The sequence below is a fragment of the Cherax quadricarinatus genome, chromosome 68, assembly GCF_038502225.1.
Source record: "Cherax quadricarinatus isolate ZL_2023a chromosome 68, ASM3850222v1, whole genome shotgun sequence".
Lineage (NCBI taxonomy): Eukaryota > Metazoa > Arthropoda > Malacostraca > Decapoda > Parastacidae > Cherax > Cherax quadricarinatus.
The window spans coordinates 2,637,974-2,650,430 of NC_091359.1; the positions used below are offsets into that span (position 1 = coordinate 2,637,974).

General features: G+C 41.2%; 1 protein-coding gene across 4 annotated transcripts in view; it reads right to left on the reverse strand.

Moving 5' to 3' along the window:
• Positions 1-12,162, reverse strand: part of Pect (phosphoethanolamine cytidylyltransferase) — a 39,208-nt gene extending 27,046 nt beyond the window's left edge. The window contains exons 1-7 of one of the 4 annotated variants that reach the window (XM_070099598.1): positions 11,831-12,162; positions 7,498-7,635; positions 6,967-7,079; positions 6,339-6,405; positions 3,653-3,731; positions 1,458-1,604; positions 880-1,080 (exon numbers count right to left, since the gene is read on the reverse strand). In XM_070099598.1, the coding sequence (XP_069955699.1) occupies positions 880-1,080; positions 1,458-1,604; positions 3,653-3,731; positions 6,339-6,405; positions 6,967-7,079; positions 7,498-7,635; positions 11,831-11,898 (813 nt within the window). In that variant the 5' untranslated portion in view covers positions 11,899-12,162. Of the gene's footprint in view, positions 1-879; positions 1,081-1,457; positions 1,605-3,652; positions 3,732-6,338; positions 6,406-6,966; positions 7,080-7,497; positions 7,636-7,784; positions 7,915-8,958; positions 9,342-11,830 lie in introns of those variants that run through there. The other 3 variants (XM_053789779.2, XM_053789780.2, XM_053789781.2) reach the window with 3 other exon arrangements.
• Between the last annotated feature and the right edge of the window lie 295 nt (positions 12,163-12,457).

Consider the following 12,457-nt stretch of genomic DNA (forward strand, 5'->3'; position numbering starts at 1 on the left):
GGTTTGGTCATCAGAGAGAATGGAACAAAGTAGAATGACTTGGAAAGCATATAAATCTATAGGGGAAGGAAGGAGGGGTGGGGGGTCATCCTCAAAAAGGTTGGACGGAGGGGGCAAAGGAGGTTTTGCGGGAGAGGGGTTTGGACTTCCAGCAAGCGTGTGTGAGAGTGTTAGATAGGAATGAATGAAGACAAATGATTTTTGGGACCTGACGAGCTGTTGGAGTGTGAGGAGGGTAATATTTTGTGAAGGGATTCAGGGAAACTGATTAGCCGGACTCGAGTACTGGAAATGGGAAGTACAATGCCTGCAATTTAAAGGAGGGGTTTGGGATACTGGCAGTTTGGAAGGACATCTAAATTGTCATACCTGAGTGCCTCTGCAAAGACAGTGATTATGTATGAGTGATGGTGAAAGTGTCAAATGATGAAAGGTTTTTCTTTCTTTTTGGGTTCTAAGTGTCGAATGATGATGAAAAGTTTTTCTTTCTTTTTGGGTTCTTTCTTTATGGGTCACCCTGCCTCTGTGGGAAACAGCTGATGTGTTAAAAAAAAAAAATATACAACCTGCCTGAAATGCTCTGCATAACCAGAAGCTTTCTATATAGTGTGTCACTGATGTCAGCAAGGTTTATATAAGTTGTATCATGTAATTGTAGAAATAAGGATTATTATTATTATTATTATTATACTTTAATGTAATATTGTATTACTGTGTATGGTATTTCTTAAATGTATCTATAAATATAGCATATGCAATACAGAATACAGTATTGTACATCTAATTTAAATATTACCTTAATAACAGCGTACAATTTTCTTTCACATTTCTTCATTAAGATAATGACTAAAATTAGATAGAATTAAAAACAAGACTTACTTTGCAAGCCAAAACAGAAAGAACACGCTCATGCAGATTCATAATAGGGTAATTTGCCCCTTTGTATCGATTAACGACAGGGTCTGTGTGGAGTCCGACAATGAGGAAGTCTCCTTCCTGACGAGCCTTTTCCAGAAAGTCCAAATGTCCAACATGAAACAGGTCAAATGCTCCAGCCACATACACAATCTTGTCACTAGCCTGTAAAGAAAACAAGTGCTAAGACTATTAATTCATAAAAACATAATGTAAGTTACTATATAAACGCTAAGTGCAAAGTAACATTTATGAAGGGATTCAGGGAAACCGGTTAGCCAGACTTAGAGTTGTGAAGGTGTGGAGTACGGTGCCTGCACTCTGAAGGAGGGGGTGGAGATATGTTTCAGGTTTTGAACTGTAGTATCGGCATGCTTCTGGCAAGACAGTGATGGAGTGATGATGAAAGTGTTTCTTCTTTTTCAGGTCACCCTGCCTCGCTAGGAAACGGCCGATGTGTTAAAAAAAAAAAAGTGGAAATCTGATCTTTTTCACTATGTACATACAGCAATTATTGTCATTTTAAATTTTGATTTTATTACCTTTGGCGTAAGCCCAGAGGAGAACTGCATAATTTTTTGTGTCGTTGGAAGAAACTGAGTGACACCAGTCCACGGTGATCGAGCACTGGCATCAGTTCCCAGACTATCTGAATGGCCACGCTCAACAAGATACTCAGCATCTCCAACCTGTAATTTTAATAGTGCTAAAATGGTCAAAATTTTAGAATGAAAAGTGGGTCTACAGTTTTACTGCATTTGACTGTCTCAGTGACAGAAAGGTCTAGGATATCACATACCAGAAGTTCCTTCAGTCTACAAAAAAATCAGAACTTCTTCATGGTGTTAAGCAGATGGTTAAGCTATTTTGACGCATCAAAATCCAATGTTTTCTCTGCATACTAATGACATACTCTTTTCCTCTGGTTGGAAGACATACAAAATTATTTTGCAACTGTATTATCATTGAGGATGAAGATTACTTTAGGCCCTGTGTGCAAAGACCTTGGGAGACTCCACACCTCACTGAAGCACTTCTTCAATAAAAGACATTCCAGATACCACCATAATAGTACAAGTAGAACATCAATTTTCCAGACACTGATGGTCTGGAAACTCTTATAATCAATACAAATTTACAATTAGGAACTTGATAATCCATACAAATTTGCAAGTAGGCACTTGAAACCCCAAGACCAAGGAATTCTGCGCTCTCTAAAGGCAGAAAACTCAGTAATCGGAAAGGCTTTGGAAGCTGATGTTGTACCTGTATCACCTTCTGAATGAGTTGCTAATTATTCTTGCAGTGAGAATACAATATTATATATACAGTGGATCCTCGACCAACAATGGCATCGATTAACGATAAATCCGCCCAGCGATACATTTTAACACAAAAATTTTGCCTCAACTAGCGCTAAAAAACTCGACCAACACTATTCATTCCGTCTGAGACGCGTCCACTTCTGGCCAGTGTTTACAAGCCAGCCAGCCACCGCGGTATCTTCCAAGCATACAATCGGAACATTTCATATTATCACAGCCTTTTTAGTGATTGCACCTGCAAAATAAGTCACCATGGGCCCCAAGAAAGCTTCTAGTGCAAACCCTACAGCAAAAAGGGTGAGAATTACTATGGATATGAAGAAAGAGATCATTGCTAAGTATGAAAGTAGAGTGCGTGTCTCCGAGCTGGCCAGGTTGTACACAAAACCCCAATCAACCATCGCTACTACTGTGGCCAAGAAAACGGCAAACAAGGAAGCTGTTCTTGCCAAAGGTGCAACTATGTTTTCGAAACTGAGATCGCAAGTGATAGAAGATGTTGAGAGACTGTTATTGGTGTGGATAAATGAAAAACAGATAGCAGGAGATAGCATCTCTCAAGCGATCATATGTGAAAAGGCTAGGAAGTTGCATGAGGATTTAATTAGAAAAATGCCAGCAACTAGTGGTGATGTGAGTGAATTTAAGGCCAGCAAAGGTTGGTTTGAGAGATTTAAGAATTGTAGTGGCATACATAGTGTGATAAGGCATGGTGAGGCTGCCAGTTTGGACCAAAAAGCAGCTGAAAAATATGTGCAGGAATTCAAGGAGTACATAGACAGTGAAGAATTGAAACCTGAACAAGTGTTTAATTGTGACAATGACAATGTTGTGAAACACTTTAGGAATGTCATAAAGGAACGGGAGGTACAGGCCTCTATGGACAGATATGTTGTGTGACAGAGGTCCAGTGACTCTCAAGCTGGTCCTAGTGGCATTAAAAGAAGAAGGGAAGTAACCCCGAAAAAGGACTTGCCACCTCAAGTCCTAATGGAAGGGGATTCCCCTTCTAAACACTAACACCATCAACACTCTCCCCTCCTCCCATCCCATCAATCATCACCAGATCTTCAATAAAGGTAAGTGTCATGTAACTGTGCATGTCTTCTTCAGTTTGTGTGTATTAAAATTAATATTTCATGTGGTAAAAAAATTTTTTTTCAATACTTTTGGGTGTCTTGCACGGATTAATTTGATTTCCATTATTTCTTATGGGGAAAATTAACTCGACTAACGATAATTTCGATTAACGATGAGCTCTCAGGAACGGATTAATATCGCTGGTCGAGGGTCCACTGTATACTGTAGTTGAATAGCTGAAAAGTGAAAAATTATGTGCATAATAATGAAGCACGCTTGTATCTATAGTACTCTAAATTTTCATATACCCAAGCAGAGTTTAGGTACCTTACCTGTTGGTGTTGTCTGGTCATTAACAACATTCTTCCAACCAAATCTGTTGTACTGACGCCCTCAGTCCTCTTGCATTCTCTGCAAGTTTTAAACATTATCACACTTTACACAAAACATAATACAGCATCTTCCAGAGTGCCAGTACAGTGGACCCCCGCATAACGATTACCTCCGAATGTGACCAATTATGTAAGTGTATTTATGTAAGTGCGTTTGTACGTGTATGTTTGGGGGTCTGAAATGGACTAATCTACTTCACAATATTTCTTATGGGAACAAATTCGGTCAGTACTGGCACCTGAACATACTTCTGGAATGAAAAAATATCGTTAACCGGGGGTCCACTGTATTTTATTATTTTTTTTTTATTATCACACTGGCCGATTCCCACCAAGGCAGGGTGGCCTGAAAAAGAAAAACTTTCACCATCATTCACTCCATCACTGTCTTGCCAGAAGGGTGCTTTACACTACAGTTTTTAAACTGCAACATTAACACCCCTCCTTCAGAGTGCAGGCACTGTACTTCCCATCTCCAGGACTCAAGTCCGGCCTGCCGGTTTCCCTGAATCCCTTCATAAATGTTACTTTGCTCACACTCTAACAGCACGTCAAGTATTAAAAACCATTTGTCTCCATTCACTCCTATCAAACACGCTCATGCATGCCTGCTGGAAGTCCAAGCCCCTCGCACACAAAACCTCCTTTACCCCCTCCCTCCAACCTTTCCTAGGCCGACCCCTACCCCGCCTTCCTTCCACTACAGACTGATACACTCTTGAAGTCATTCTGTTTCGCTCCATTCTCTCTACATGTCCGAACCACCTCAACAACCCTTCCTCAGCCCTCTGGACAACAGTTTTGGTAATCCCGCACCTCCTCCTAACTTCCAAACTACGAATTCTCTGCATTATATTCACACCACACATTGCCCTCAGACATGACATCTCCACTGCCTCCAGCCTTCTCCTCGCTGCAACATTCATCACCCACGCTTCACACCCATATAAGAGCGTTGGTAAAACTATACTCTCATACATTCCCCTCTTTGCCTCCAAGGACAAAGTTCTTTGTCTCCACAGACTCCTAAGTGCACCACTCACTCTTTTTCCCTCATCAATTCTATGATTCACCTCATCTTTCATAGACCCATCCGCTGACATGTCCACTCCCAAATATCTGAATACATTCACCTCCTCCATACTCTCTCCCTCCAATCTGATATCCAATCTTTCATCACCTAATCTTTTTGTTATCCTCATAACCTTACTCTTTCCTGTATTCACCTTTAATTTTCTTCTTTTGCACACCCTACCAAATTCATCCACCAATCTCTGCAACTTCTCTTCAGAATCTCCCAAGAGCACAGTGTCATCAGCAAAGAGCAGCTGTGACAACTCCCACTTTGTGTGTGATTCTTTATCTTTTAACTCCACGCCTCTTGCCAAGACCCTCGCATTTACTTCTCTTACAACCCCATCTATAAATATATTAAACAACCACGGTGACATCACACATCCTTGTCTAAGGCCTACTTTTACTGGGAAATAATCTCCCTCTTTCCTACATACTCTAACTTGAGCCTCACTATCCTCGTAAAAACTCTTCACTGCTTTCAGTAACCTACCTCCTACACCATACACTTGCAACATCTGCCACATTGCCCCCCTATCCACCCTGTCATACGCCTTTTCCAAATCCATAAATGCCACAAAGACCTCTTTAGCCTTATCTAAATACTGTTCACTTATATGTTTCACTGTAAACACCTGGTCCACACACCCCCTACCTTTCCTAAAGCCTCCTTGTTCATCTGCTATCCTATTCTCCGTCTTACTCTTAATTCTTTCAATTATAACTCTACCATACACTTTACCAGGTATACTCAACAGACTTATCCCCCTATAATTTTTGCACTCTCTTTTATCCCCTTTGCCTTTATACAAAGGAACTATGCATGCTCTCTGCCAATCCCTAGGTACCTTACCCTCTTCCATACATTTATTAAATAATTGCACCAACCACTCCAAAACTATATCCCCACCTGCTTTTAACATTTCTATCTTTATCCCATCAATCCCGGCTGCCTTACCCCCTTTCATTTTACCTACTGCCTCACGAACTTCCCCCACACTCACAACTGGCTCTTCCTCACTCCTACAAGATGTTATTCCTCCTTGCCCTATACACGAAATCACAGCTTCCCTATCTTCATCAACATTTAACAATTCCTCAAAATATTCCCTCCATCTTCCCAATACCTCTAACTCTCCATTTAATAACTCTCCTCTCCTATTTTTAACTGACAAATCCATTTGTTCTCTAGGCTTTCTTAACTTGTTAATCTCACTCCAAAACTTTTTCTTATTTTCAACAAAATTTGTTGATAACATCTCACCCACTCTCTCATTTGCTCTCTTTTTACATTGCTTCACCACTCTCTTAACCTATCTCTTTTTCTCCATATACTCTTCCCTCCTTGCATCACTTCTACTTTGTAAAAACTTCTCATATGCTAACTTTTTCTCCCTTACTACTCTCTTTACATCATCATTCCACCAATCGCTCCTCTTCCCTCCTGCACCCACTTTCCTGTAACCACAAACTCCTGCACCCACTTTCCTGTAACCACAAACATCTTTATTCATTTACTAGAAGTACAGTACATGGACTATTTTAAACTCACTTGTATCGCTTGGCAGCTTTGACGATGTGATAAGTGTCAACACCATCAGCAGTCATGGTGATATCATCTGAAATAAAGCATAAATATTGCACCTGCACCCATATATCTCCTTACTGTAGTTCCTCCTGTAAAATTAGTGAAGGTCCAGACATTAAGACCAATCCATGTATGGCATGATTAAAATATTCCAACCTTGAGAGATTTTCTCTATCATTTTGACATATAAGGAGGACAATTATGATTAACATAGTTTAAGCAATTTGCGTTCTGTAATATTATGCTAAACTTTTGTACATGTAATAGTTTTATTACTATGACTCAGTGTTTTTTAAAACAAGAATGAAAAAATGCTTTACTTTAATAAATTTTTAAAAACTAAGCTATTAAAACAGGACTCAGCTACATTATTTATTTTGTGCCTAACAATATTATATTACATGTAGAGTACATTACCTGTATACTGCAGAAAAGAAATAAATTATTATTACTAGTGATAAAATGAGAGTGAAAAGTAATATCTTGAACTTAGGCTTAACTGGCTAATTACTAAGCATCAAAAATAAAATTTATGCAGATTTCTCTTACAGCAGCAAGATGATATGGGTCATCAGGTATTTCAAATTCTTACCTCCATGTACACAGAAATCACAATTATATTTATCCAAAGTTTCTATGGTGGTAACATAGGGTGCTCCTTCAATCACCTCATCCACCCACTTGATGGCTCGGACCATTTTATATCTGGAGTAGCAAGGTAAGTGTTAGTGCTGTATGGTACATTGGAATGCAAAAAAAAAAACAAAAAAAAAAAAAAAAAAGATTAATTACTGAAAATTAAGTTAGTTAATGGTTTATTAATGCTGATTTATGTTTCCAGAATTACTCTGGTAGTTACTATTAATACAAATCCTGTATGCATTATCAATAGTCACTCCACAAAATTTTCTCCATTAAAAGTTCAATCAGTCAGACTGAGTCTAGCCAATAACTGGATGGGTGACTATATGAACATAATCTTATCCTGGACCAGGAAAACCCTGACAAGCAGATTAACATCCGTGTTTCCCTTTCCTTGAGAAAAGAATATGTTGTACTAGTACATACTTTACTGTTAAGGTAAACCACAGCCTAAGGAATTGGTACACTCTTCTGCACATACCTCTCTTGTTGTGTGAAGACAGGCGGACCTTTGTGTTTACTGATCTCTTCATCTGTGTGCACACCAACTATTAAGTAGTCTCCCATAGCTTTTGCTTGACGGAGCGCATTTGCATGCCCAAAGTGTACCATATCATAGCTGAATAAAAAAACAGATTTGCAATCAATTCACATGAGAAACCATACTGAACAAATAAAAAAAAATATGCTAATAAATTTCTCAAATATCCAGCTCAATTATTCCTACAGGAGCTCCCTTAGCATATACTCTTCACTATTATTGCTGACCTTCAAGTGAGGTGCCTTGATTCCAGTGAAGGTCTCTTGATTCAAGGAATTTAAATTATCCTTCCCATCCCTGGACTGAACCTGATTACCCCTCATTCCCCAGATGTTATATTGTTCACTGATGCGTGATGAAATGTGGATGAACAACTGAATCTGAAGTAATAAAACATGTTTTGTTTTTAACAATTTTATACATAATGCTCCTAAAAACTAGTTAATTGCTGATACACTGCAAATTGAAATGTCTAGTTTGAAGCCAAAGAAAAACATGAGGTGAGCATGGAAATGAGGAAGTGATATATTTTATGGCTTCCTTAACATTTTACTTATTTCTGAATACAGTACGTTATCTAGCTACCCACCCATGTACTTTGAAGCCAAAGAAAAACATGAGGTGAGCATGGAAATGAGGAAGTGATATATTTTATGGCTTCCTTAACATTTTACTTATTTCTGAATACAGTACGTTATCTAGCTACCCACCCATGTACAGTACTGTACTCACCCAACACAGTAGTTTTTGGGCAAATTATCAACTTATGTATTGTACCTAACTATGTACAGTACCTACCTATGACTCAGGACATATCTATTTTTTTTTTTTTAACAAATCAATTTTACAGGACAAGAGCTATTATCCTACCTCAGCTCATTTTCAAAGCTTATCCCTATCTTAAGTATACTATCACCCCCTCCCCAGGATACCATCCCCAAAAGTATTTCCATTGAGGTCCTTTGATCCTCTTCTCCAAGGTGTTAGTTGATTGTTGAGACTCGCAACAGACAACTAACACCCAAGTACAATGTACTTACTTACTGCTAGGTGAACAGGGGCCGCAGGTGTAAGGAAACATGCCCAATGTTTCCACTTGTGCATGAGATTGAACCCTGAGCACTCGGTATGTGAGCTGAGTGCACTGCCAACCAAGTTATGGGACACCATTTACTAGTATCATGGAAAAGTACTAAATCCAAATGGGCCATACATCACATAAGTTATGGGAGACAGTCAGGTTCAGTCATATGAACAGAGGTCCAATTCATTGGATCAAGAGCCTCTCACTATCAAGACACCCCTTCCCATTACTCACTGAACTATTTGTGGTGTTTGAACTGCAGCTCCTTAATCAACAGATATGATTAAAAAACCCACAAGTTATCATGCAGTACTCACCTATTTGTGGTTGCAGGAGTCACATTTTAGCTCTTTGCTGATCACTACTAGATCCACTCTCTCCTTGCTCCAAGAGCCATTTTTTTAACTCTTCTTAAAGCTATGTGTGGATCCTGTCTATGCTACTTTTGCCTTTTTATTCATGTAGTGAAACCATTTTCATTTGTTGTAATACATTATGTCAGAAAACTTCAAATTAGAAGTACAACAGAATTCTGAGTTTTAGAAAGTGAATGGCTTGTTAAGACGTCCAGTGAAGCTGCTAGTCTTTGTGAGTTACATCTGTGCCCATAACACATGTGCACTCACAATTATTGTTAATATTATTAGGTTATAAATGGTTATAATCATAACCATAATTTTTAAAAGGGTGAACTGGTAAGCCAGCGGAAGGCATCGGTCAGATGACCAGAAGCTGTGGGTCATCATAAGTAAGTTTCTTTAGGCACAGGTACATATAAGTACAATTATTATACATAGTGTAAATTACCTAGGATAACCCCCAAAAAAGTCAGTGATCAATTTCTGACCAGCATCTGAAAACACTTGTCCTGTTTACTAACTTACCTAACCTAACAACCATTGTTATATAATGAGCAGTGTCTAGGGATTATATAAAAACCGTACTCAATAGGATAGTCTGTGAGAGCATTACCTGATAACAACATCCAATATAGTACCAAGGTACATGTACTGATAAGTACAAGAATTCAGTAATGGTTCCCTACTCCCATATAACACAAAGAAATTTAATATCTTTCATACCAACTGTAGATCCCTGCATTAATATATTAAATACAAGTAGAACCATTTTGTCTAAACAAGTAAGTTTATTTAGGTACAAGTGCACTGTGTAAATTACTTTAGATAACCCAAGAAAGTCAGAAAAAGTGACTAATTTCCATTGAGGTCCTTGTGTGGGTTGTTATTGCTTGTCTAGGTCATTGCCTCTAGGATGTGACATACAACAGATAAATCCTAGGTGGTACATTACAGTGGTACCTGGCAGTGGTACACGAGTAGTAACTAGCAGTGGTACCTGGCAGTAGTATACGAGTGGTACCTGGCAGTTGTGCATGACAGTGGTGCATGAGTGGTACCTGGCAGTGGTACACGAGTGGTACGTGATAGCTGTGCATGAGTGGTACCTGGCAGTGGTACACGAGTGGTGCCTGATAGTTGTGCATGATAGTGGTGCACGAGTTGTGTCTTATAGTGGTGCTTGAGTGGTGTCATGCAATGATGCGCGATTGGCTGATGACATTAGTACCTAGTAGCTGTGCATGACACTAGTGCCTGGTAGCGGTGCACGACACTAGTGCCTGGTAGCTGTGCACGACACTAGTGCCTGGTAGCGGTGCACGACACTAGTGCCTGGTAGCGGTGCACGACACTAGTGCCTGGTAGCGGTGCACGGCACTAGTGCCTGGTAGTGGTGCACAACACTAGTGCCTGGTAGCGGTGCACGACACTAGTGCCTGGTAGCAGTGCATGACACTAGTGCCTGGTAGCGGTGCACGACACTAGTGCCTAGTAGCTGTGCATGACACTAGTGCCTGGTAGTGCACGACACTAGTGCCTGGTAGCGGTGCACGACACTAGTGCCTGGTAGCGGTGCACGGCACTAGTGCCTGGTAGCGGTGCACAACACTAGTGCCTGGTAGCGGTGCACAACACTAGTGCCTGGTAGCGGTGCACGACACTAGTGTCTGGTAGCGGTGCACGACACTAGTGCCTGGTAGCGGTGCACGGCACTAGTGCCTGGTAGTGGTGCACGGCACTAGTGCCTGGTAGCGGTGCACGGCACTAGTGCCTGGTAGTGGTGCACGGCACTAGTGCCTGGTAGCAGTGCACGGCACTAGTGCCTGGTAGCGGTGCACAACACTAGTGCCTGGTAGCGGTGCACAACACTAGTGCCTGGTAGCGGTGCACGGCACTAGTGCCTGGTAGCGGTGCACGGCACTAGTGCCTGGTAGCGGTGCACGGCACTAGTGCCTGGTAGCGGTGCACGGCACTAGTGCCTGGTAGTGATGCATGACAGTGGTACACGACAGTAGTGCCTGACAGTGATGCGTGGCACTGGTACATGACAGTAATGCCTGACAGTGATGCATGAGTGATGCCTGACAGTAGTGCCTGTCAGTAAGTAAGTAGGTAAGTTTATTCAGGTATACACAAATACAGTTACATAGAATTATCATACATAGCAGCATGTGTGTAGAGAACCTGGGATAACCCAAAAAAGTCAGACAGTGACTTATTTCCATTGGGGTCCTTACAGTGATGTGACAATAGTATATGACAATAGTGTCTGGCAGTAGCGCATGAGTGATGCATGACAGTAGTGCATGTTAATGATGCGTGACAGTGGTGCATGACCTGGGTACATAAGTGTTGCCAGTGATCAGCTGCTGCAGTAGTTACATTGATCTGCATCGTGCCACACCACCGCCCACCTACACCCACTTAACATTTTCCACACGCATATACTATTTCCAATACACCTACACTAAAATTAAAACCTGAAACAAAGCACCCATTATAATTCATTAAAAGATTCCCTTTAATATACATATAAAATGCGGTATTTCGTTTTGTGTGGTGGTGGAAGCCAGAGCCGAGCGAAGGGTTGAGAGAGGTGCATGTCGTCTGCAGTGTGGGCACTGACAACTTAACTTACAACAGTAACTTAGATATTTAACACTGCCATCTTATCTGTATCTACTAGTACAACTAACACCACTCTGGATAACACTACATATATCTTACAGGTGTAGGGAGAGAACTGGGAAATATATATGAGGGAATTATACATCTTTTGGCAAACTTTGAGGACTGTGCCATGGGCAAGGTGAGCAGCGAGGTCACTTACCAGCCATCACCCCACACCCGCACCTGCTTCCTCTCCCCGGTGAGGTCACTGGCGGGGTCACTGTCCATGGCTGTATGGAGGAAGAGGAGGAGCACAGGTGATGTTAGTAAGACTGTTGGTGGACTACTGACGCCGCCTCACCAGCCACTCATCATGGCTATACACGCACACACGCACCCACACTGCCACGCCCTCAAATATCCCACTTTAGCTGGCTACTCTAGCTTCAGACAGCTCCACCAGGGTGACAAATAGGTAAGGAAGTATCCGTCAGGTGTTGGGGATGTGTGGAGATGTGTACGTGTGTGTGTGAGTGGGTGCACACGTGGTGTGCGTGTGTGCGCAGCAGCGCACCTCGCCTGATGTCATGAGGTGGGGTGATGTGCCCATCCTGGGGGGGGGACAGGAGGCACTAAGTGCCTTTTGAATGGACCTACAGCACATCTCTACCTTCCATTCCTTTCTAAACACATTGTTTTATCCACATTATGCCAAGACAATTTCCTTCCTCATTCGTGGCTCATTTTAGGAAAAATCGTGTCCCCGATTCCTATTTTAGACGAGATTCGTCATATACACACCTGATAAATTCCTTCATCATGCCTCAAAGTGGATTATAGCATGACA